The 26944-nt window shown below is 33.8% G+C and overlaps 3 protein-coding genes and 1 pseudogene across 5 annotated transcripts; 2 read left to right on the forward strand and 2 right to left on the reverse strand.

The window, feature by feature from the left end:
• Positions 1 to 207: 207 nt before the first annotated feature.
• Positions 208 to 5022, reverse strand: LOC123197470 (G-type lectin S-receptor-like serine/threonine-protein kinase At5g24080). Of its 3 annotated transcripts, none has more exons than XM_044611790.1 (4): positions 4589 to 5022; positions 2516 to 4039; positions 1427 to 1880; positions 208 to 679 (listed from the first exon to the last, which is right to left on the reverse strand). In XM_044611790.1, the coding sequence occupies exons 1-4, from the start codon at positions 4840 to 4842 to the stop codon at positions 329 to 331; spliced, it is 2583 nt and encodes an 860-aa protein (XP_044467725.1). In that variant the 5' UTR covers positions 4843 to 5022; the 3' UTR covers positions 208 to 328. The 3 variants fall into 3 exon arrangements, with proteins under 3 accessions (XP_044467725.1, XP_044467726.1, XP_044467727.1); XM_044611791.1 differs by having other exon boundaries at positions 2516 to 4163; positions 4589 to 4696; XM_044611792.1 differs by having other exon boundaries at positions 2516 to 4100; positions 4589 to 4671.
• Positions 4964 to 8470, forward strand: LOC123198029 (annotated as a pseudogene).
• Positions 8471 to 12340: 3870 nt separating this feature from the next.
• On the forward strand, positions 12341 to 13921 carry LOC123197702 (probable membrane-associated kinase regulator 6). The gene is made up of 2 exons (XM_044612038.1): positions 12341 to 13430; positions 13658 to 13921. Exons 1-2 carry the CDS (start codon positions 12770 to 12772, stop codon positions 13663 to 13665), a joined length of 669 nt encoding a protein of 222 aa, XP_044467973.1. The 5' UTR covers positions 12341 to 12769; the 3' UTR covers positions 13666 to 13921.
• A 4738-nt stretch (positions 13922 to 18659) lies between these two features.
• On the reverse strand, positions 18660 to 21845 carry LOC123198242 (S-type anion channel SLAH2-like). The gene is made up of 6 exons (XM_044612912.1): positions 21618 to 21845; positions 21053 to 21220; positions 20300 to 20779; positions 19442 to 20212; positions 19318 to 19349; positions 18660 to 19236 (listed from the first exon to the last, which is right to left on the reverse strand). Exons 2-6 carry the CDS (start codon positions 21182 to 21184, stop codon positions 18852 to 18854), a joined length of 1800 nt encoding a protein of 599 aa, XP_044468847.1. The 5' UTR covers positions 21185 to 21220; positions 21618 to 21845; the 3' UTR covers positions 18660 to 18851.
• Positions 21846 to 26944: the final 5099 nt, after the last annotated feature.

Raw genomic sequence — 26944 nt, forward strand, 5'->3', positions numbered from 1 at the left:
CCACGTTCAAAACTTTCCTCCCAGTCGTCACTTCCCCTCCGTCACGCATCATTCTTTGCCGATTTGAGCGCTCCAAATGGGAGAGATCAAAAGTCTTTTTCAGTAGACTCTTAAAGATACGTACAACATTGACGAGATACAATCATATTCCTGTTTCTTTATCAATTTCTGAAATGTTCCTGTTTCTGGTAGGAGACGCAAAGCAGCTGGGTAAAAAAGGAGATTTTTCAAGAAAATAGGAAATACAAGTAAACAACTGTATTATCCAGTTACAAGTCTTATCGGTGGTCTTCCTTATGTGCATAAAAAAAAAAATTATGAACTTAAACTATCTGGGTGACATTGTAGAATAACTGCAGGTGGCATGCGAATGGGTGTGCGATGAAGGAAGACTGTTGATGGTGAAGGAGCTAAACTGATGAAAATCCCTCTTCATGGCTCTGTATACATGCTCTAGGCCTTCTTCAATCAGTTCCAAGACTGTCTGAGGCATTGGTGGTGTGTTTATGTCGATTGATCCTTCTAACATCCTCACCACTTCTCCCATTGAAGGCCTCATGAAAACTTCGTCTTGAATGCACCAAAACGCAACTTTCAATGCCCTCATCATTTCTTCTTCATCAACTGTCCCCCCAAGTCGTCGGTCTGCAACTTTCAATGGCGTCCCATTTGTCATCTCCTGCAGTGGCAGCATTGATAGAAATAAGCATTTCTTATATACGTGCTGAATTAGACATTATGAGTAACAATTTTTATTACACATTATGAGTTTGCCATGAAAAAAAAAAAAAATCAAGTTAATGTTGAGTTTTCTTATACGAAATTTAATTTAGATTAATTCAATATGACTTAAAACTAAATTAGATCGAATTAGAGTTGACACAAAAATAATTTAAACTGAACTGAAAGTTTACAGAAATGTTTACTATAGTAAAATTTGTTATAGTTAAATTAAAGTAATGTTGTGGGAATAATACTTAAAATCCTTATATATGGTATATAATTGTATTTATGTATGGTTGTAATTACTTTAATTATTTTTAATTTAATTTAAAATTTTCATTTTATTTTTTTATAGTTAGATTGAGATCTAGTTACTAAGATTATTAACGTATTTAAAGGCTTTGGTATGTAAATTTTTAAAATATTTATAAATAAAACAAAATATTATAAATATGTTATGTATTTAGGATAATTTAATGAAAAAATTAAAAAATTAAAAACACTTTTTAAATGAAAATATTAAACAATTTCAAGTCATCTGAAATTTATTTAGGTTAGATTAGGGTTGAAAAATTTTAATATGATTTTATTTTAGATTGGGTTAGGATTGAAGATTTAACTCAAAATCTGAATTGACATGATATAAACATGAATTGATGACATAATCTATCTTGCCTAAGCATAAGTAAGCATTTTGAAATACCTTAAAAGCCCATCCAGGATAGAAGAAATCATCAGCATCATAAGACATATCAAGATTTCTCCTGCCGCCAACAATCTCCATAAGAAGCATTCCATAGCTGTAAACATCAGCCTTTACTGTTACAGGCCGGTTGCTAACCCATTCTGGAGCCAAATAGCCTCTGGTTCCTCTGACCATGGTGACAACCTGTGAATGCTCTTTTCCCATTAACTTAGCCAGTCCAAAATCTGATACCTTGGGGCAGAAGTTCTCATCTAGCAAAATATTTTCCGGTTTGATGTCACAGTGAATTATCCGATTTCTGCACTGCTCGTGAAAATACGCAATCCCTTGTGCCGTGGCAACTGCTATATTGAACCGAGTAGGCCAATCAAGTAGCCTGTCCCGGTAGTTGTATGAAGGAAAGATCCATTTGTCTAGAGATCCATTTTTCATGAACTCATACACTAGAAGACTGCGAAAGACAACTATTAAACAAAATTCACCACTGATGGTATGTATGTGTGTGTATATATATATATATATATGTATGTATGTTAAAGTAGGGTTCTATCTAAAATGAGTTGATTCAGTCTTAGAAGTCAGTTTAGTTTGATTCAAACTCATTTGATTTGAATTTGAGTTGAATTCAAATTAAAAGATTTGATTTGTTTTTTAAATCGAACTAAACTTGAGTTAAAAGTTGTTCAACTTGATTCAGTTTGAATTTATAGCTTAAATCAATAATTTGAATTTGTGGCTCAATTTGGTTTGAATTAGCTTGAATTTGTGACTCGATTCAACTCAAATTCATGGTTCGAATAGATGGTTTTGTATATTATTTAAATAAACAACATCATTTTATCAATAAATCATGAAGTCGAACCACAAATTTGAGTTACAAATGCGAAACATGAATTCAAACTAAACTGAACTATTTTTTATTCAAATCAAACTAAAATAATACTTAATTTTGATTTGATAAACTCAAACTAAACTATTTTTTATTCAAACGGACTTGAGTAATAGGGTGTTTAGACTCAACCTAATTAGTATCCATCCCTATGCTACAGTAGTCATTTGTGGATTGGAAATGATGGTGGTGCTTACCGGTGTGAGCCCTCAGAGCAGTAGCCGCATAGACGAACTAAGTTCAAGTGATGCATGGAGCCAATGGTGTTCACTTCAGTTATGAATTCCCTTTCTCCATGAGGCAAAACTCTGTCAAGTTTCTTTACTGCAACCAGAGTCCCATCTCCAAGGCTTCCCTTGTACACACTCCCAAATCCTCCTGTTCCAAGAAGCTGTGAAAAATTGCTGGTACGAATTTGTAAATCCCGGTAAGTAAAATTCATTGGAGCACCAGTTTCAATCAAAGAGTTTTCCATGGCTTTCTTCAAGGCTCTCTTTCTATGAACATTGTAATACAATAGCAAACAGAGGAGTGCAATAAGGGCAGTCATACTGAGAACAATAGGAATGATCAAAACCTTTTGGCGGGCACTCGCCTCTGAGGAATCCCCATGTCCTTCCCGCGCAGTCGAGCCGTTAGACCGAATTTTCACAAACAGAGTTGATCCAGGATCCTCAAATCCACCAAAATCCAGGCTCCTCAAAACCCAACAGTAAGGCTTCTCGTCGTCAAGGCCATAAAGAGAAGCAACACACTCACAATCAGAAAGACAAGTGTCGCCACATTTAGATTCTGTTTCAATGTCACTGTAATTTGCTATCACTGAATAATCAGAGAAATAGTAGTTAGTTTGGGACACTGCTGCAGTTATATACTGGGAAGTTCGATTTTCTCTCCTGGAATCACATTTAGCGATTGATGAAGAAGACTCTGAGCACTGGCCATTGCTTCCTCCTGCAGAAGTGCCAGGCAAGCATGTACAAGAAGCATTAGTCTTGCTGCTGTCCAATTTACATACGCCATTTCCACAGATTCCAGCAATATCACAGGGGTTTGAAACTGCAGCCCATTCTGGAACCCATTGGCGTGAGCCATTTACATCGTTGTCCCATCTATACAACCGTATATTCCCATTAGTCTCAAGTATCAGTCTCCGAAGAATGGACAAACGAGTGGATCCATTTGTAGCCGATGACAGCCCACTAGTATCTCCATCATTCTTGTACACATAGATAGCTCCACTTGATGACTCACCGTACACTATTCCAAAGCTTCCAGCTTCATCTAATACTGCAACGACCTCCCCGGAAATGTTCGAAATCTCGGGGGAAGACCAGTAGGATATATTTGCATAAGCTTCAGGTGAAGCATCATATGATTCAGGCAAATTATAAGTCAATGCAAGGCTCAATGAGGTGGGCTGTTGCAGCATTTTGAGTGAGTAGTAGCCTCCGTAGGAAGGTGACTTGGGCGAGGTTAGTTCAAGAGAAGCAGACAAGGGCTGGTTTGGAAGTAATGTATCAGAAGGGTGCAAAAAACTTTGCCAAGCAGGGATGTTGTTTGTGGTGTAAAGGATGAAATTGCCGGATTCTGACATGACTGCATATTCAACCCCAGCGCCTGAGGTGTTTGACGTCCATACGGTGGCTTCGCCGTCTAGAAGAACAAGGTTTCCGGTGGTATCCAGCTCCAAGATCGCATCTTTGGTGACAGAAGAGTTTCTAATAGATGATCATTCAGAGAAAATCAAAGCGTTGGCTTAAAGTGATCATCATATTTGACCTGCAAGAGCTTTTGTAAAGCCTAGAGATGCAGAAATGTTCATGCACTCACTCTCAGCTAGACCTGGCAAACCATATAAAAAGGGGTATGAGTCTTAGATTTTTAAACCCGTGTTTAATGATAAAATTCTTCAAATTGATAAAAAATATTTTTATAATTTAAAGTAGATTTTCGTTTCATAGTGGAATACTTATGCACTCAGAAAGAATAATGCTAAAATTATGAAAAGAAAATATTATATTGAAAAAACAAAAGAAAAACATGGAAGAATTAATATGAGTAGGTAAGCCGCAGATTGACCCATACAAATTGTAGAAATCATTACTTATATAAAGTGACCTATCTTTCTATCCATACCCATTTACTCATATGCGGTTTTACACGGTTTGCCAGGTCTAGTCTCAGCTAATTGCAGATGAATTGGCTACTATCGTGCTGAGCCAACACTCAAATAATCAGTAAAATGAACAAGAATAGAAAAGGATCACCTGTTAGCTGACCAAACTACTGTTCTATCTCCAGGAAGCTCAGCGAACCAGATTGCCAATTGAAAGCTTTCACGCTTGTTGGGTACCGGGGTGAAGCCGAAAGCAAAGGTTCTGTTTTCAGAAACCCAAGTTTGGTCCTCACTAGCCAGCAGTCTCGAGCCCAAGCCTATTTGGCTAGCCAAGGAGCAACTAAACCCAGTTGTCATGACCAAAAGAACTAGGAGTGACCATGAACAACTCAAAGAAACAGCCATGAAGAGCTAGCTATGGTGAAGCAAAGCAAAGCAAAGCATGAAGTAAAACTGAAACGACTTACTTAAATTTGCAAGGGCATGTTCTTATAGAAAGTGAAACAAAGTGAGCAAGCGTCTGTAGATGGAAGAAGATACCACGTCTGCAGTGGTAGGTGAGCTAAATTTTGAAAAAAGTTTGCATCGATATAGTCGGCTGAGAAAAGAAGAAGAAGAAGAACTGGGAATTAAGACACGTGTTTGTCGGTTTATGGTGTTGAACCATCTAGCATGAAATTTTTTTCAGATTTTCACATTGTGTTCTTTTACATATCAGGAGTCTGGAAGGAAGATGGTAACTGTTGACCAATTGAGATGTGAGCCGCAGGACATGAATTTCAATTATTAGACTTCCATTCTCTGACTTTTGTAGTAATGCAAATTAATGAGCATTAGTTTATATGTCAAGAATTGGACGAGGCTGGCTTTATATCTATATAAATAAGAAGGTTGTGTAACCAAGCTTTATAGGATTTGTATGATTACATGCAAAACTTTATAATTTCTAACATAATACGATTATATTACTTTACATATAAAATGAGGGATATTATTGTTGGGCATTGTCCTACTCGTATCTAGGGGTAGATTAGGGCTACTCGAAATCAGATTGTTGTTTGACTCGAAAACAAATTGAAACTGAGATAAATAACAATTCTTCTTCTTTTCGAATGATTTTATTCTTTTTTTAGACAATTTTTCTTCTTCTCTAATGATTTTTTTAGATTTAAACATTCATTTTCTTTTGGTAAGTTTTTTTTTTTCTTTGACAATTCAAATGAATTAAATTCGATCTTGAACTAACTATTCTGAATTCAAGCTAAGCTCAAACTAACCTTTATTCAGGTCCAATTCGACTCATATTTATACATACTCGTATTATATTACATCACAACACTTTGGCAATGTCATTGTTTCACTTCTTCCTCCTTTTGAGCAAGCCTTTTGCAGTAGTTGGCTTTAGGGAAACTCCCAAACTCTGTTACCGTTTTCTCTCTATTTTGTCCGTCTTTAGATTGATCAAAACTATGGGTACCAATCTTTTTGTCTTATGTTAAGATTTCAAGTGGAAGATATGAGACATATATTTGAATGAACTCAGTTGATTTGTCTCTAACATTGAGGTTCCTTGATCAGAGCATCCAAGTGGCCATTTTAGTGAGCACGGGATCAAATTGATTAATTATGTGATTTACTTATATAGGAAATAATGACAAGTTGTTTTGCAAAATTTTAGAGTTCAGTTTTTGTTTATTATTAGGTTATCGATGGGCTGTTTAGCTCAGGGCCTTGGATGGTACCATGGACAGCAAAGACCAGTCTTCAGGTGAAGCATTTATTTTAGTCACTTGCATAAAAAGAGATGTTAACTGATTAAATTCATCTAGTAGTTATTTTTGGAATTGCTTGCAAAATATTAAATACCACTCCACTTTATGAGTGCTGATACATTCTGGATTCTTACCATGAGCATTTAGTCTCTACTTGGTATGAAACTGTAATCCAAACAGCAACTTTAGTCTATTAGCAGTAGAGGAATCTGCAAAAACAATTTCATCTATTTTCTGATGTGCAGTTCTTGATTCAACTTTAATTATACTTGATTAGATATCTAGATAATCAGCTGACATACCAAAATTTTTGTTGTTGAGGGAATAAAAGGTGAACTTATATAAAAAAAAAAAGGGTTACAAATTAGTAAACAATTAGATATTTTTGTAAGCACGGAATAAAAAATGTAACAAAATATAGACATTATAGTTTATTATAATTCTGTCAAATTTCATAAATTATTCACACTAGATTGTAAAACACGGTAATTAATAAGTTTGAGAGATTATAAGAACCTGTTTAAGTCATATTAGTGATGCAAAGAAGACTGATTTTCAATCTTAGAACTGTCTTCCTCCCCTGGAATCCAAAACGCATTTGTAGCGAATGAATGAGATGTCAATTAAAGTTACGTGTTAATATTCTTTGGGGAAGGGACCTTGTCTATTCCCTTTTAGGTCAATTAGACTCTTCTATCAAAAGCCTAATAACCTTATATCAATCGACACTTGCAACTCAAAATTAATAATTATGTATTGACCCATTTCTAAATGATCACATCAGACCTATAAAATAAAATCTTTCTGAACTATACATTTGCCGGTTTATTAAATGATAACAATATTTAATCAATGAACACCCACATTATTCCAACAACTTTCACCTTTCCTAGGGGACAAATTTTACTAACAAAACACTTACAAGATGTTGGGTTGGTATTGCAGTCACATTACAAACATGGATTTTGTGTTAAATTTTAAAATGCAGTCAGGGGATAGCTTATAATAAATTTATTAGTTTTAAGTGTCTGAGGCTGACATGACAATTGAAATTCTCTGTTTTTCTTTAAGAAAAAAATATCTTAAAAGTTAGAGCATTAAGGGGAATCGCAGCACAACAAAGGGGAAACACCTAGAGCAAGATGCTGTAGCTATTAATTTCTAAAATTAGGATTGGTTGTAGTGGAAGATAGGATAATTAAATAATTTTAATTGAATATTGCAGAAATAAATGGTATCAAAAAGTTTCTAAATCGCAGCCACTGTAATTGTGTTACATGGCACTATCGCTTTTTCTTTTCTCCTTTTCTTCTTCTTCTTCTTCTCTTCTCCCTCAGTTTTATTTCTTTTTTGTTGAATGAATTTTCATGAGAATTAATCTAAAGGGAACTAATAGCTGTGTTTTAGGGTGTGGTTCTTCTTTGCTATGGTAATTCTGTCATGTCTTCATGCTTCATGTTATAATTTAGACAGTACACCTGACAAAATCCTGACATTAGTGTTAAAATGAACTTTAACAGGTTTAACCATGTTATAGAACATTGAAGTTAAATTTGTTAGAACAGTAGGCCAAAAAAATAGCAAATTGAGATTTTGTGGTGTCACAGGTTGTGCTCCTCCGGATTGCTTCATCCTGGTTAGTAGAATCTTGGGTGATTCTGCTCATTGCTCACACTGCAGGGTTTGGAAAGAAGTCCCTGACATATATAGGGAAGCCTTTTACAGCCTCTTGACTGATATGACTGAAGCTTTCATGGGAATTGCAATCCTTTGCCATTGTCTCTCAAGTTTCATCCCCTTCCAGCTGATTGGTTCGAATCTAGCCTTAATGGAAAGTGGCAGTTTGATGTTTGCTCTGGGCTGCCTTACGTTTCCATTGGTCAACCAACTCTCACAGGTCATCCTGAATATTTTATCTGTTCTTCCCTCTGCACTGGTTACTGTCTCAAAGTGTTGAGCAATCAAATGTTGCATCAGATCCAGTGGCAGTGGCACTCTATGAGGTGCTTGTTTCAGTTGGTGCTCCCATGTGGGAGGAGATTATATTCCGTGGGTTCCTTCTCCCACCATTGACGTAGTACAGGCCTGTCTGGTGCTCAATTTTGCTGAGTTCAGTGGCTTTTTCCTTGACACATTTTAATATGCAGAGAATGCTACCACTTGTGTTCGTTAGGGTAGTCATGGTGCTGTCTTTACACAATCAAAAAAACTTGTTGGCATCAAGGTGGAATATCTTCCTATTCTTGAAGCTTATGAAATAATTTTCTTGCTCTATTGTTATTTTTCATCAACTATCAGTTACCATTGGCTTTCCATTACTCAAAAATGGAGGTGGTCTTGAGGGAAGACAGAAGTAATTCTCCTTTCCTTTTTATTGAACTGACGGCACTGTACCTCTATGATATCATCTGGTGAAAATCTAACTGTTGAAGAACAGTTTAAAGTTTATATCTAATCATATATATATTTTATTCAGTTGTAAAAATAATAAAGATTTATTGCATAGATGATTAAAGATGTCAAAGGGGTCTAACCATGAGCCCTGTATAATTTGACACGACCCGTACTAAGAAAATGGGCAATGTCAAGTCCGAGGGCTTAAAATTTGCTTGCAGGTGATATGACCCACTAAAAAATATTAAAAAATTAAAAAAAATTAAAATTTTATAATTTAGTAGGTTAATTTGCAAAAACATGTATTTGGGCCTGCTAAGGGCCCATGGGAGCACAGTCCTAGGGCTCAAGGATGCGCCCCAAGCCTTGAGTTTTTGCCGACCCAGCCGATCCACCACCATTTCTAAAGACAGCAGGTTCTTTTTAGAACCATTAGTTCTCTTTGCCTCTTTGCATTTTTACCCTTGCTGATGGAGGCTGTCTAGAGGAAGAGATTTGCAACTATTAATTTTAGAAGGCAGCTTTAAGCTTATTGATCAGTCTTATAATTCTTGGTCATGGCCAAATACTCTACTACATATAGGAACATTTGTACTGCACAAAATTTTATCTTACCAGGAGCTGGAATTCTTTCTTCATCCATGCTAAAAGTTGTGTGTAATTCAGTTGCATTAAGTTATCCTATTGTTGAATCGAACAAATTCTTTTATTTCATCATAATTATAAATAATCTAAACTTTGAAGTAATCAAGGATTTTATTATTGTAGGTTTGTGCACAAAACTTTATAAAATAAATAGGTTACGTTAGATTTTAAATTAGAAAATTAAACGATAAAACTATGTGTAATGCAAAGAAACTAATCTCTGATTTTACAAAGAGAATATGAGATAATCAATATTTCAATACTAATCAATGGTGGAAAAATAATCATGATATGATAGGAAATATAGTAACATTCTAAGCTATGTCTTTCATATTTTCCACACACTCCCTCAAACTAGGTTGTAGATGTTAATCATGCATAACTTGGATTTAAGATCTTCAAAGTTTATTTTAGATAAAGCTTTGGAGAGATATCAACAGTTTGAAAAGAAAAATGCATGTTAATCAAAGAAATAATTTCTTCCTCTGTTTTTTCTTTGATGACATGATGATTTATCCCTACATGTTTTGTTCTATCATCACGTACAAGACTCTTTACAATACTTATTGATGTTTGATTATCATAGTACATCTTTATTGATTCAATTGTAAGAACTTTTAGTTCGTCAAAGACATTTTGGAGTCACATTCCTTCTCAAATCTCTTGAGTCATTGCTATGGATTTTGCCTATGAATTGTTCCTACTAATAACAAATTGTTTCTTTCTCCTCCACTTAACAAAGTTTCCCCATACATAGGTGTAATATTATGTAGTAGATCTTCAATATGTGACAAAACTAACCTAAATTAGTTTTCGATAAGATTTTAGCAATTCCTAAAATTAAAAATGTTTTTCCGATAACTCAAACAAATTGTTGATTGTTTTTGATGTTGTTTAAGATGCATCAATGTTTTTTAACTTATGAGGTGATTTTCCGGTGATTGTTCAGGCAAGATCATTGTCCAGACAATTGTTGTAATACCATCTAGACTCTCTAAGTAATCAAAGATTTTATTATGGGTTTTTTTTTTTTTTTATAACAAAACTTCATTGAATAAATAGGATACATTAGACTCCAGACTAATAATTTAAATCCTAATATAAGGAAACTCATCCCTAATTTTATAAGGAGAATATCAAACAATCATTATTAATAACTTATGAAACTATAATAATGATAAGAAAAGAAATATAGCAACATCTTTCCACATTTTTGTGGATCAAAAAAACATTCCATTTGGAGCTTACAACTTTAAGCATGGGTGGATTCCCTGGCAATTGCTTTTATGCTGTGATGAGGGGGGACCAATTGTTCACAAGTCACAATCATTCTTTGGCTTCTGTCCATGAAACTTTGGTCAATGTCAATTTCTTTCTCCAACAGCTTTGGGGACCCTTGTCTGCTATATTTGTCTTTGTAGATTGTTTGCAAATAATAATTAGTACTATTTCTCATCATAAGGACATTGCTTTCTCTAGCATTTAAGTTTTATGCAGATTTCAACTCAACACCACTCAAACTGTTAGTGGCTGCAAAAGCCTGGAATTTCCTTACCAGGAGAACTAATTGATATTTTTGCCTTTCTCTCTGACTCTGAGATTTCAAATGCATCAGTTTTAACCAAATCAAGGACAGGATTTTAGCTGCTTGTGTATCCAAATATTTTACCATTCTGTGCCCAGCCACGGAATTTATTTCCAGTGTCTTGTTGTGCATTTATCCTGATGTTGCAATGAATGAGAGGGGCCGGGAGAATCTTTGTCTGATTACAGTTTTGCCCAGAATTGGAAACTGAAATTGCATTATGACTTTATTTTTTATTATGACTCTACTCTTTCCACACAAGAAGATGTATCCCTTGCTATCTCTTGATGAAAATTCTTTTTTTATCAAAATTACTTGTGGGTTATCACTTATCAGTGTTAGGAAATTGGATCTAATAACTTTCTAGCTTTAATTTCTGGAAATTTTAAGGTTTTCAGCCCTCGAGGTAGCTTGAGTGGTGAGAGTACCCAAGAAATAAAAAATGCATGAATTCAAAATTCGCTAGAAGCATATTAAGATCATAATCTTAATTTACCTACTGTAATAATTATAGGGTTGATCTTGGTCACAGAACTCAGGGTTTTCACCAATTTTGTGTGATAAGATTAGATCCAACTAAATCGAAAAGATAACTTTCGACTAGATATAAAAGGGATAATCTACTTTAAATAAAAGTTATTCATTACAAAAAAAAGATAAAAAGATTTTCAAGGGTGATTAAATGTTTATTTTCTATCCTAAATGCATTTTAATTCTGCTATAAATCATTTTTTCCCTGTTTTATAATGATGGTTTGATGTAACTCTTGCAGCAGTTCAAGGTCATCTTAAGTATGTTCTCTCTGGTTTGGACTGTGGTTAAAATCGACTATTCAGAATCTTAAGAGCCTGTTCATATTTGATCAAATTCATATGTTCTTTAATTGTATGTAGAGCATATGAGCTGTATTTTACACTGTTCTTTATTATGATAAAGTAACTCATCCTCTAGGCTGAGGCTTTAGGTTAGTGGTTAGAATGTAAGCATCAGAATGGTGAAGTCACCCTTTCAAACCAGTAATGCCCACCCAAAAAATTGATCAATAGAGTAATAAAAATTATAAAGGATAATGACAAAACAAAAGCAAGTGAAAGTGATACCATCATTTTCATCTACAATTTAACTAATTTTTATGCATTTTTTATGCAAAATGTTCTACAGCATAAAGAACTTTAGTTCCTAAGATAAATGTGAACTCTTGGCAGTCTCTCTTTGTTCTTGATCCAGGAGGAACTTCAATGATCAATGAAGTTTGTGCATGAACCTGCTTACCTAAACCCCTTCTTAGCTTATCTATTTCTTCACATATTATAGAATCTACAGGTGACAAGAAACAAAGGACTTCAATCAGATTATTCTCTTTGTTTCAAGAGGCTGCTTTTCATAGAATAATGGAATATGCATGTACCTGTTTCTTCTTTCTTATAATTCCTGCTAATTAAGAATGTCACCGTGAAGCTTGAGTGGCAAAGAAGAGAGATTACAATAATGAGAGTAAGAGTTTAAATCTCTTCCAACGATACTTCAAAATTAAACTTTTTATTTATTTAATGTAGTAATTGTGGGATTGGTCATTGGATCTAAGGTTTCACTTGTTTGATATAGTCGATTCAACCCTGAAGAAATGGTTTGGTTCAAGTAAGGTTTTCTTACTATCAATAAAAAGAAGGGTTTTGGGAAGTTTAAAGAAAAAGTAGGGTAGATTTGTGATGCAACAATACATTTTTGTGGGTGCTTGTGGGGGCTAACATATTTGTTTCTTTTCTTCTTTTCCCTTTTCAATTATTAAAATTCATTGTCTCGTGCCAGATAATAACCACGTACACAACTGTTAGACAGATGATATCAAGGTATATAAATATGGTAGAGATTGTTCCAGTTTGTTATCTTTTTCATTTTCTTCTTCATTTCTCAGCATATCTTTGTAGTAGTAGCCATGGAAACTTCCCAGCCTATTTCAATTGAAAGTTTTTCATACAGATGGTTAGTAAACTTGAAGCCATCTTTAGAAAGCCTTGACAATTCCCTCAGGGCCTCATTTGATGCATGTGATGAAGCTGCCTTCATTGAAATGGACCCAAGAATGCCACCATCTAAGAGATTCATTAGAAATTCCCAGGCTGACTTCAAGTTTGATTTCCCAAGCTCACAAACTCCAATTGCTCTTGTTGATGCTGATCAGCTTTTCTCCAATGGCTATGTAATGCCACTCTTTGTTGATCAACTGAAGATGGAGGCATATCAGGTCTCGGATTCATCTCTACCCCTGCCTTCTACCTCTTCACATGGATCAAAGCTTGTGGTTCCAGCTTGTAAGAGAAGATGTTCGTCCTTGAGAAGGTGTCGAAAAGTGTCCAAGAGGATATTTCAGAAGTATTTGGATTTTCTTAGGCCATTGTATCAAAGAATTCGTGGGCACAGGTCAAATTCCAGAGCTGAAACTGGTGACAGAAGAGTTCATGTGATGAACACCTGGGTATATTCTGCAGAAACAACTCCTCGAGTAAGCGTCGCTTACTCTGCTGATGATTGGCGGAAATCTTGTGATTCTGAAAGCTCCATTTATGAGGCAGTCCTCCATTGTAAAAGATCTTTCGGTATGTTTTTGTGACACCCTTGGTCGAAATACTAGATATGTGTGTGTATCTCTCAACAATTAGAGATTGGTCAAATAATCTGTAAACTTCTTAATTGTTAGAATGCATTTGTGTTTGCAAAGCGCAAAAACATACTGTTTTTTAATAATTTTTTAACTATCTTTGCTCATGGTCAATTTTGAATGTGATTACCATGACTTAATACTCTTTCCATTTGATTTTCTCAGGAAAATAAATTGAAGCTTTCTGTCCAACAAAGGAACAAGAAAAAGAAAGGAACATGTGAAGAAGATGGGAAACGGCAACTTAACTACTTATGTTTCTTGTCCTTTATCATCATTTCTCATTGAGATGATAATGTAAATTTGTCCTATAAGGGAGTAGATAGAATATAGAAGCTGTTAGGGGGGCCTGGTCGGCAATGGAGCCTCTGTGGCCATGCCTGAACCTGTGGGTGAGAATCATATTAATCAAAATATCGATTATTACAATTTTGGTTTTGTCTTTTCTCATTATGGAAGAAGAGATAATCTAAAAAGAATCTCTCCCATTACTTTTGTAAAGTTTCTTTTTTTTTTTTTTTCATAATGAAATCAGGGATACTTTTTTATTCATTTCCATTATCTAGAAACACACAATGTGAATACGTGATGAAAGCATAATGAATTCTTTTATTCTCCTCCATTATTTTATGTTACTAGTGCAAGATTCTTAAGCGAATCCCTCGTTGATAAAGCATAAGAGAGATATTGGATATAACTATGTATCTCACATTATTTAAAGATGTTAAGATGAGTGTGATTAACTAGCTAGTGACCAAAAACAAAATTATGATGAATTATGTTTTCAAAATGGATAATATCTTAATAGTTGTTTGGACAGAACTCAAAAGCAAAACTACTTTGAATTGTGTATTCAAAGTTGACAATATTTTGACATATCCCTCAATTTGTTTTCAGAATATTGAAAATAGCATACTGCCCTTTCAGATGTTGAAATTGAATCTGCGATTTTTGGGAAGAGAATGAAGAAGCTCAATGTTGCAGCCCTGAGTGGAAAGTGTTCCTAGTTTAAGAAGTTATCTTAATTAGAACAAACATAATTTAATTTGATAAACTGGGAATGTCGGCCATTAGAGAGCAAATTAATGATGAAAACAATATTAAATTCATATATTTCTATCACTTCTGACATGGGTCATTTTCTGATAAGCACTGCTCTTTCTTCTGTGAAAATTGTCTTACAGACAATTAGTACTTAATATATCTATAATTATAGATTACATATAACAGTTTGCCATCTTAAATGACATGCAAGATGATGGCGAAGAATCAAAAGTTGCATAAACTATTAGTTCTGGGGCAAAGCTAAAGCTTTTGCTACCAACATTGTGCCATAGCTTGAAACATGCTGCATGTATTTTGGCTTTTCTTTTTGTAAGTGGTTGAACTTAGTCTTTCTAGAGGGCATTTCTTGCATCAAAATTTAGTGGCATCTTTGCAAAACAATCATAATGTGGATTTCCTTTGTGCCTAATATCTTCAGCAGTATTCTTGCACACACATCTTACTTAGATGAACCCATAAACTAGTTATTGTAGAGCTATCAAACCAGCTAGCCCTGGTGATTAAAATTGCTTTCTGGTCCCAAAGTATATGGGGGTCCGATAAGAGATAGACCAATGATGAAGCTAGCTAGCCATATTTCTAACCAATTGCTGGTAACCCAGCAGTTTAGCTAAATGGTCCAGGAATTAGGCATTGAAGGTGCTTCAGCAAGTAGGATAGGGAGACAAGGACAAAATGTGCTTTCAGATATGACAAATTTTGATAACGTTGATTTTTCTGTTCCTATCTACTTCATTTTGTCTTGCTTGTTGTATTTTCTATTTCTTCTCAGAAGAAGCTCAACCAAGAATGGCTTTAGGGGCTCGTTTTTCTCTTGTCTCTACTGCAAATCACCCTCATTGGCTGGGGACCGAGACCTCATACATGCTACTTGTCGCTGCTATTAATTCTTGAGTCACTAACACACCCATCATGTCATTTTACCGCTTCTGCTTCCAACCAAAACATCGCAATTTTGAGCTTATAATTTCAAGCGACATGAGGATATAGGCCTTCTTGATAATGTCCTCAAATTACGCAGAATCGATGGCATTTTCAAACTGATGGGGGACCAAGGCTTTCAACTCATAGAAGAAAAGTAAGGCTAATACATAGAAATAAGAGAGATCATAAGAAGATCCGAGGTAAAAAGGAGATTGGATGAAAAAGATAAACGAAGAGAAGAACGAGAACCACATCAATCATAACCATCTAAATAATATCATAACCCCATCCACATTTGTCTTGCGTCACAAATAATGCAAATAATCTTCAATTTCATATGGGTTTTCTTATTAAATTTTAAGATGAAAATAATGGGACACATTGAAGACATGGAAGACAAAGTGAAAGCTAGCCTTGTGAGTAAAGATTCACCTTATCAATTTCGTATTGATTGTATGTTGTGAAAAGAAGCACTTATTGGGTTTGAATGCCGCTGCTTTTCTGAACAGATCAAATTTTTTGACCATTAATGTGCAGGCTAGTTAGGGGAACCATGGCATTCTCCAAAGCTATCAACTCATTATAACTATAAATTTATATTTATCATGGCTTGCGTCATTGTTACAGAGACATCACAATCGTCTTTATAAACTTTAAGCAAATGCATGCATGAATGAGCTTGCCTTAATTGGCAGAAGGCCCCATTTGCAGTGTGTAAAGACACTTGCATGAAAGGGATAATAAGCTGAGAAAGCATCATGACCCTAAAAAACATAAAAAGGGTTTGGTTGAAAGAGTTTCAAAAAATTTTGGAGCCATCTTTTACTTGCTTGCCCGTGAAGGTTTAGTTTGGAATGACTTGAGAAAGATGCAACAAACAGGCAGGGAAGGTGTGGACGGCCTTGTTGCAAGGTTTGTGTCGGATAAGTAAGAGGGTCATTGTCAAGATTGTCTGCTTTAGACACAATCCATCACAAATTCATATAATTTAAAAGTTTGTTATTTAACCAATGTTTTACTATCATTTCCAAACATTATGAGATGTTATTACATATCTAATATCTTGTTTGTGTTTTGTCAATATAAAAGTTACTTAAAAGGTGTTACTTTCATCTCTCCAATGGGACTTAACTTCCTTGCTAAAATTTGTTTCACTACCTCTAATACTATTTTTAACATGGCCAAAGGATATATTGCCATCAAAAGATTAGTGTTTTATCAAGTTTCCACTCATTAATTTTAAAAAACTCAAACACCGATCTATCTGTTAATTTTTCTAGTTGCTGTTAGAAGTAAAATCATTATTTAGTGAAATATTGTAAAAAACTAAAAATCTATCACATTTCCTCTTATAGGTTTAAAAATTTAATAATTTCACCCCCCAAATTTTGAAAAATGATTATTTTCCTCTAGAGTTTTTCAATCACCACTGTTGATTACTAGAGACGGTGATAGTGGTGTTCTCTCTCCCTCCCGACTTTTCTCTCCATTTCTATTGACGATCTATCTCTGTTTTTAGCCAAGAACCAAGCCCAAATGAAGAAGATGAAGAACTAGAGAGCATTGATCTGTCTTCGTCGAACTTCCACTTTGGTTCTCCTTCTCTCTTTTCAATTGTCGTGGTTCTTGTGACAAGAATGCCAAACTCCGGCAACAACCTAAGTTTGACGCTTCGGTTCTTCATCTTCTTCACTTCACTTTGTCTCATCGGAGATGATGATGGGAGGGGAGAGTGACAAAGAGACCAAGAGGGAGAGATATAAGCCAACCAAGAGGGAGAACACCAATGACTAGGAAGTTGTTCACTAGAGAGGAGGAGATCGAAACCTTAGAGGGGGATTTGTCATTTTTCAAACCTTGGATGGGGGATAGGGGAAAATTGTTATATTTTTAAACCTAAGGGAGAAATATAATAAATTTTTAGTTTTTTAAATATTTTTACTAAATGACATTTTTTACCTTGACAATAACCAGAAAAATTAACAGATAAATGAGTGTTTGAGTATTTTAAAATTAATAAGTGAGAACTTGAAAAAACGCTAATATTTGGGTGGGAATAAGTCCTTTGCTTTTTAACATTCTGGTTCGATAATCCGACTTTCTACATAATATTGAACAATATGGGTATTATTCATTGCACTAATAAGACAAGGTCTACATCAATGAGTTATTTGGAGAAAGAGGCTGGCATAAGTAATGGAACATGTATTAAAAAAATTAAGCAGCTGCACTTTCTTGTTTTGGATCATGTTCCTTTCAAACACAACCCACATAACAATTCTCTTAATTCACGTTACTTATTTTCATCTTTGTACCATTTCGCAGAACATCAGAAGCCGTTCAACAAATTATGAATGTTCTTGCAGAAATTGAAAAATGCCCGGCCCCCATTTCACAAAACGTTTCATGAGAAATAAGAAAGTATTTTACAGAGGTAGCTGTTGCTGAGAGAACTCATACTTTGTCATGATTCATTTTGTCATTAGTTTGGGCCTGGCAAAATGCTTTCAGGTTGCCTGAGTCTATGCATTTTGCAGTCTCACATACATCCAAGCCTTTTAACTTCTATGTAACAATAAAATTATGTGGATCCAGTTTTAAATATTTAATTGAGTATCTAAATAATACGTTATCACATGATTTATTGATTTTGAATTAATATAAAGTAACATCCAATTACATGATAATACAATATCTAGATATCCAATTGAGTACTCAAAACTAGATGTATTTAGTATAACTCTTTATATAATATGATTATCTGTTTTGAGTCAAACCCATATAGTTTGCCTTGTAAATACGCAAAAAAGACAGGCAGCGCAGGCGCAAATGCATATGGTGTGAAAGCTGCAGGGGAAGGTGCCATTTGTTACCTTGGTTAAGTCATTGAACTTCATTTAATACAATAACCAAAGAGATGAACGTTACTTTTGAAATACCCACAAAGTCTCCTATGATTAACAAATAATGCTAACGCTACCGCATTTGGTGTGGGAGCTGCAGGGGAAGGTATCATTTGTTTTGCTCAGTTGATTAATGGCATTGGACTGCATGTGAATCGGGTGGATTCAATCTAAGCTGTTCCAGTTCGAGAACTTGACTTGGCATCGACTCATTTGTTTATCTAAAGATACTGTTCATCCTGCTGACAACAGTGTTCACCCTACTGACAGTCAGATTTTACAAAATACCATCTGATTATTAAGTTATAAAACTGTTTTACAGTACATCATCTCTGCTGCATGAATCATCATAAAATTTTTCTGAGTATTATATGTTCCTCACATGAATCAATGGTGAAGATTCAGAGAATTGCAAGGATCAAGCATTTAACACATGCTTCTGGACACTACTTGAGCAAAATTAAAGCTCACACTTTATTCTCATTGCTGGGAGGATCCGCAGAAGCCTCTGCTTCCTTCGCTTCCGGAGAAAATTTCAAGAAAATTTCAATATCTTTGTGGTCTGAGATACCTTGTCTTAGATTATGGAGCCACCTTGTGTGAGTGTGATGATGCTGTTTTGGCCTTTTATCACTAATGGCAATGGCAATGTCATTAAGGAAGAGGTCTCGGAGCACAAAGGCGTGCACCATTGTAGTTACAAGCAGAGCTGATACTACAAGCGAGGAAATTGAAGCGAGTGTGACAGCAAGAGTTTGACTTACTACATTGGTGACTTCATTTGAGTACCTAATTGTAGCAATGGCAGCGCCTGTCATTGGGAATGTGTATGCCCACCAAGCCAATGAGAACCTGTAAATTCAAGGGACATAAAAATCCTGAGAGGACAGAACGTTGAAGTGACAAAAAGATAAATTATTCATGTCATCTTACTTGAATCCTCGGAAAAAATTGATTCGAACCGCCTGCAAAATCACATTAAAGAAGCATCCTGTATAAAAATATGGTAATAAAGATCAACGAACAATATAATGTTTTAAGGCGATTGGAGACAAACCAGTGAGAAGTAAAGGAACAAGCAAATGAAGTAGGGGATTCGTGCGCCATAGTCAAAGGAACCTTGCAGCCTTGCCCAAGCCATAGACGCAACGCTAGGTGCTGCAACGAACAAAAAGAACACAGGATGGAGTTCTTTCGGGAGCGTCTCATTTGTTGGAAGTCTCTGGTAAAGAGTAACAAATAGGACTATGTAGTGAGCCAGGCCAACAGCAAAGAAGAAAAGAGGGCCTTCTTTTAGCCCCACGGATGCCCCCAATAATGCCCCCACAAAGTTACCAACTATTGAGAGATGATTTGAAGGATTAGCCACTTTTGAAAGCCTGCGCTGGCCTCCTGACATCCACTGTCCATAGATTTTAAGCTCAAAGCAAAATATTGGAGTCATAAGAACATACCAGAGGACTACAGGTAAATTGTTAGTAATTGAAGATGGGACTCCTAGAGCTAAAAACAGTAGGGCAATCCAAGGAGCAAAGAAAAAGTTGACACGAACTGGATGGTAATACTCACGACGAACAGCTTCGAAGTAGAAAAGTACTTTCATAAGGTAGATTGAAAAGATAACAATCACAAGAGCAACAGCTATGAACCAGAGAACAAGATTTATAAGTGGGGTTATATGGAGAAATTTTGTGGATTCAGAGGTGGCCAATGTTTTCCACAAAATTGCTTGGCTGCTAACTCCAAGACACATACCAAATGAAGAGACTGGAAAACGGAGAAGAAATGGCCAAGTCTTGTCTTCAGGAAGCACAATCTGCTCCGAAGCCTGTATAATTAAAATTTTATGAAATTTCAGGACGATCAACAAATTAACAGATAAATAAGTGAATGATAAGAACTAAAAAATACTTACTCTGAGGGTGTCCAACTCAGGCCCCTCTAATGCATCAAAGTATCTATCCACAGGCAAGCTAGTTTCCTTTTCAGATTTCTTGGTTTTCTCTTCTGGTCCAGTTTCCGGTGGCCTGCCACCGCGAAGGTTTGTCAGCTGCCTCTCGAGTTTCCCAGACCATGTTTTGAAAGAATCAAAGCTTCTATCCCTGTAACTACTGTCTAAACTTTGATGCTGGGTGAAGTTTATATTCTCAACCGTCCCTTCTACAAACCCTTTAGGTACTGGCTCAGAATGAGACTTTGCATACACTGGAATTCCCTTCACGGTAGAATCTGAAATCATTGTACCAAATTCTTTTTCCTTTAGATTAAAAGCAACCCTTTTAGGAGTTTTCACTTCATCACTCCTGAAGGGAGAAGATGGCATGCTAATAAAGGCAGAATCTTTCCTCTGATGAGATTCTCTGTTCTGGCTTTGAACTTCAGCAGTGCCAGCAACCTGTCAATATATCAGATTGTGAACCAGAACACATTAAGATATATATACATCCTTAAACTAGCACTGTCTCATAGTCCCACCCCAGAAAATATATCAGAAACTGGGTTTTTTATACTAACAATAACTAAAAACAACTGCAGGAAAATAGGAAAAATTGAAATAGCTACCACAACAGAATCAAGTTATATCAACAAAACCTCTAGCAGATGCTTAATCTAACAAAACCTCAACTTTTTCAAAAAGGCAGAAAATAGAATGAATACTAATACTTACCATAGCTGATGAATTCAGAGTTTTATCTTCACTTTGTTGACTCTGATTATTGAAGCCCTCGACATCATTTGATGGTATGAAATGGAGAAGCCATGGAGTTTCTTCAAGGGAATTCTGCTTTGCCTGATCCATGAGTTTGTTGTTTCCAAATTACCATTCAAAACCCACCTGAAACACATAACATTTTACTCACGAAACACCCCCAAGTCTGATTATGTGATCAGTTTTACAGAAAGCATACACAAAATATAAAAATACTCAAAAACTGTCAATAACTAACTGGGAATCAAATGGTGCAAGCATGCAATAATGTACTGGAAACATCATTTAATAAACCAAAGACTTTTTGTTTCATTAACCAGTTAAATCTCTGTCACAATTGGCTGCATGGTAAAAAAATTGCTAAAAAGCATGGCTACAGGAGCTCAAATGTGCATCTCATTTGGACCATTAACAAATATGCAGAAAAAACTCTAATTCTATACGCCATTTCTTAACTTGAAAAGCAAAACATGAGGAAGATTTTATCACCATTAATGAAATGCAGAAGCTTCATTAGCTTTACCTGAATCTCTCAAGAAGCAGAAGCAAAGTACGTGGGACGTCGCAGTCAAATCTCAAAAGCCAATATCGCCGAAAGCAGATTCTTTATGGGTTTTGTTTTCTTCTCCGTTTTCAACTTCTCTTCTTCGAAGCAGAAGTCACAGACGTATTTCCAGCTACTGAGATCCGATATATATTGTCTAAAGTGGACCATAATCTTGAAACAATTACGTCAAATGCTCTTCATCTCTTGCATTTTCTGAATTTGAGAACGACACCACCATGCAAAAGACAAATTACCTCCAATTTGATATGAAATAATTAGTTAATACAGACTCTAATTATCACATCGCCATTTTAATAAAATACAGGCTATCATCTTTCTAAATATTGCAAACACTTCTGTTAATATCAAAAATTGCACCAACAATTATTATGTTATTGAGTACCAGAGTTAGAGAGAGTAACTGTAAATGACCCTTTATAGGACCAAAAGGTCGAGTTAATGGATATAGGTATTTTATGGTACTCCAAACAATTCTTACAATATAATATGATATATATGAAAAATAATATGTATTTTAGAGTATATTAAATTAATACAATACAGTGAATATATTGTAGGATATGTATTACGGTACATATGTTACAATATAATACATATTACCGATACAGATTGATAAATCATTTTAAAGAAAATGTTGATATAATAGGGGTGTATATGAAAAACTTTAAATTTTTAAAAATGTTTGTGATATTTTAAAAAATGATCATGTATCAATTAAAATTTTTTATTATTCGATATTTTAAAAAACATATTAATTCGGGGAATGTTAATTACCATCTTATGAGTATGATATATTATTACAATAAAACTATATATATATATATATATATATATATATATATATATATATATATATATATATATATATATATATATATATATATATATCTAGTTTTAACTTTCTAATTAGTTATCCAGATAATATAATTGGATCAATTCAAGTAAGTCTGATTTTGTTTAAATTAATTATATTAAATTGATAAAATTCCGATTTTAATAATCAGTCTTATAACATAAACTCTTGCTCGTGAGGATTTTTTTCTTTGTTACTCAAGTTATCATTTAGAGATAAAACAGATTGTTTCAATCAAGAAATTAACCTAACATTGTGATGATATGTAAAATTTTAAATGATAGAACAACAAACAATTGGCTGATCTCATTTGAATGTGAGCACGAATGATAGTTTGGATCGATTAAGTCGAGTTTAAATCTAAATGTTGAACTCATTTTCATAAATGAACTAAATTTGAGTCGATGATTCAAATATATAAGTTCAAATTAGCTCAAAACGAATATAAAGTTAAATTACGTTTAAGTTCAAACTTTAGTTTATTGATCTTAAACCGATCTCAAACTTTAATTCAAAATTATTTAATCATATAATAATACATAATCTGAATATCCAATTAAATACTAAAAACTAAGTACAAATATTTTATTAAAATGTGGAATATCTATTTCATTGGTAAGTAATATAAAACCTCAATAGCCATAATGTTTCTCACTTTACAAATAATTATTAATCTCTAATAACAAAAAAAAAATCAAATTAAAAAATATATTTTATTATAATTTGTTATATTCTCATATATTTAGTTGTTATTTATTTTTAATAATATTAAATAATTACATAACCGACCAAAAATTTAAGTTAGAAAAAAAGACAAACCAAGAAAAAGTTAGGGATAGATTCAAATAGAGTTAGTTTGATTCGAATTTATTATTTGATTCAAATTATTTGATTTTGAGTTTGGTTTTAACTTGTTAATTTAGATTGAGTGACTCATTAATTTATTAATTAAATAATTGTATTATCTCATCGATGATATTGTTCAACCTTTCAGACGATATTATTCATCTTATTGATAACCCTCTGGTAATATAATATACCAACTGGAGCAAGCTAAACTTTCATTGAGACATTTTATATTTGATTCAAATTTGAATTTATCCTATACTCAATGCAATTGAATACAACCCTGGAAAATATTACCACAAATCACCCTTAAGTAAAATAGTAAAACTATATGTATATAATTTGGATGCATAAATAATATATTATTATATAATTAAATAATTTTAAATAAAAAATAAAATAATATTTAATTATATAATCTACATATTTAAATTATATTAAAAATATATATGCAATTCATATTGCTCCGAGCCACAAAGCAAGTCATCAAAAAACGTTTTTTCAAAGTTTCACTTGTAAAATTTTAAAAACTTAAACATTCATTTATCATTTAACTTTCATTAGAATTTTTTTGTTAATAGTAAAAGTAAAACTATAATTTAACAAGTAATATTAAAAATAAAATAAAATTTTATCTCATTTTCACCATAATTTTAAAAAATAATAATTTTCCCACAAAACCAATGTTTTGCAAAGTTATCATTTCCCCCCTAAATTAAGACACACAATCCACATTTTATTGGCACACACTAACCACCTATTAAATTATCAATAATCTCTCCTTTAAACTAATGTTTGTAATGTTAGTTTAATTCAATATAACAAACCCTCCTTTAAATTGAATTTTTAATTGGGCAAACTCCAAATAACTTCCTAAGTTTCTAAAATGCATCCAATTTGAGGGTCTTTGTAAATATATCAGCAACTTGATCTTCACTTTTACAATAGATAATATCAATAATTTTTTCTCTTGTGAAATCTTGTAAAAAGTAAAACCTTATATCAATATATTTACTTTTTCCATTCAAAACAAAATTCTTTGATAGTTTATAGTTGAGTTGTTGTCACAATATATAAGAATGGAATTTCTTGAAGAAAATTTTGGGTTTAGTGGGGATACTTGGTTCAAGTGTTAGTGTATGTAGGCGGTATGGTGCAACATTCAGAGCTGAAGGACCTAATTGAAATTTACATCAAGGCCGGTTTGCAAAAGAATGCATTGTTTGGGATCAATATGTCATTTGCCGAAATTTGAAACAGAACCGTTTAAACTAACGTTTTCTATCAACCCCATTAGAGTATAAAGTTGTGAACTTTGCAGTGAAAAATGCAATTCCATAACTATTTTTGCTTTGTATAAATCGTGTTGTGTTGAATATCTGGTGGATTTTCCACCACATGCGGTAAAAGTTGAAAAATAGAATGGGAAGACATTAAATGCTTTGAAAAATTAGCTTGGAAAATTGGCTATAAACATAGCCATTTTTGTTGACTGGAAGGGCGACAAACTCCTATAAATACCCCCCTTCTCTCTTCATGTACTTGTACATTTTCTTCCATCTAAAGCCTTCTTGCTTCTTCCTACTTGTCTTTTGTTTTCTTTCTTCTTGTTCTCCATAACCTGGGAGAAATTAACTAAAGATTATATATTCATTTTGCAATTCATTTCCTTCTTTTTATAACATGTTGGACATTTTTATTTTTTACCGCTTCTTAACATATTCCCTCTAATAAAAAGTATTCTCTCTTTAGTTCTAGAATGCTCTCTCTTGTCTCCCTTTCTTCTCTATTTTTCATCTTAGATATAGGGTTTGTTTTTTGATTTTGCATTTTTGAGCTTTTGATTCAACTCTATCATCAAGGATGTAGAAACAATTAGTTGATTGCAGGCGAGCAGATGAGAAATCCAAGTTGCTTTTCCCATTCTGTGAAATCAAAGCCTTTGGGGAAGAAAAACTTCTACTTAGCCCGAAAGCTGTATGGGAGGAGTTTAGCCAAAACGGACAAAAAAAAAAAAAAAAGAAAGAAAAGAAAATTTTTATATATTTATTCATCAACTAAAAGCTTTTAAATAGACTATACAATAATAGAAATTAAAACATAGACAAGAATTTAAGAACTACTAACCCACTACCTTAAATAAACTTAAATAGCCATTAACTCACTACTTTACACAAACATAAATAAATTTAAATAACCACTAACCCACTACCTTAAATAAATTTAAATAGTCATTAACTCATTACTTTACACAAACATAAATAAACTTAAATAACCTCTAACCCACTACTTTAAACATGAAGAGGTGGTCACCAAAAATTTTTGAACCATTAAAACACATAAAAAATAACTCCCTAAAATTAAGACACACTATCCACCTTTTTAGCACACAATAAACACTTTATTAATTATTAAATTATTATCCAACAAAGAGTGTACGAAGTTATTGCTTATTGATTGATTGAAATAGCCAAAAGACATTACATATATATGTAACATTTATAATCCTTGTCAACTAAGAATTTCTAATAAAGGAAATAAAATAAAAGAAAATAATTCAAATTTGGATTCAAATCCCTCCTAATAAGGTATCCTAACATTCCACTACACTCAAATTGGCACAAGAGCATCACGATTTATTTATAACTTCTTTGTTCAATAGTAGGAAACTAACGGGAGAGAGCCTTTAACTACAAATATTGAATCCAAAATTGAAAACCCAACATCCGAAAGCAAGAGTAAGATAGAAAAATCATTTCCTGGGGTAAAAGGGATAACGAGACTGAATCAACCAAGGTTGTTAGTCAAATACCTTAAATGTTTATTTTAGTTATTTCAGTTGTTTCACTATAGAACTTCATCATACCCAGAGAAAGTTCCTCTTGAAAATGAGTTTGAGAAACGTATAAGGCTCGAGGTTATCCCTGCAAATGAGATTGAAACGACTTTTGCTAATATCGAAGCCTTGGATGACACTAAAGAGGTCCACAAACGCTCGCCTGAAAGAAGCGCTATCGATAATCTATCGATAACCAAAAGCGTGTAAAGAGTTGAAAATCATTCTCAGGGGAGCTTACAACAAACTCCCCAAGAATGTCCAAGTCCTTATCTTTCAAGATGCTCTCACCGCCTTTCTCCTCCTTCCCCAGTATATTTCTCTCTTGTTGATTTGATCCTGTATTTCCGGTTTATCAATTTTATATGCCCACATCGTGATTTTGATGGGTTCATGTCAAAATGTCACGTATATACACATATGACATATATGTGTATATATATTATGTACTTAAAATAAATACAAATAGTTATGTTGATAAAATATATAGATTTTCGTAGCCTTTTGGTTTTCACAGTTGCTGCAACTCGTATCCCCCAGAAAATCCTCTTCCCCAAATCTTATTTTCCAATTACTCGCGCCTAGTTGCCCACTTGATCATAAGTAACGGATTGAAGGCTCTTTCATATGTATAGTCTGTATAACATTTTCCTTTTGAACTAAATGTTATAATTGATATTTATCATACTATTGTTCATTAGAATAAATAAAAGGGCTCTAATATCATGTTTAATATCGTGATTTGAA

Source organism: Mangifera indica, chromosome 15 (assembly GCF_011075055.1).
Source record: "Mangifera indica cultivar Alphonso chromosome 15, CATAS_Mindica_2.1, whole genome shotgun sequence".
In the NCBI taxonomy this organism is placed as follows: Eukaryota; Viridiplantae; Streptophyta; class Magnoliopsida; order Sapindales; family Anacardiaceae; genus Mangifera; species Mangifera indica.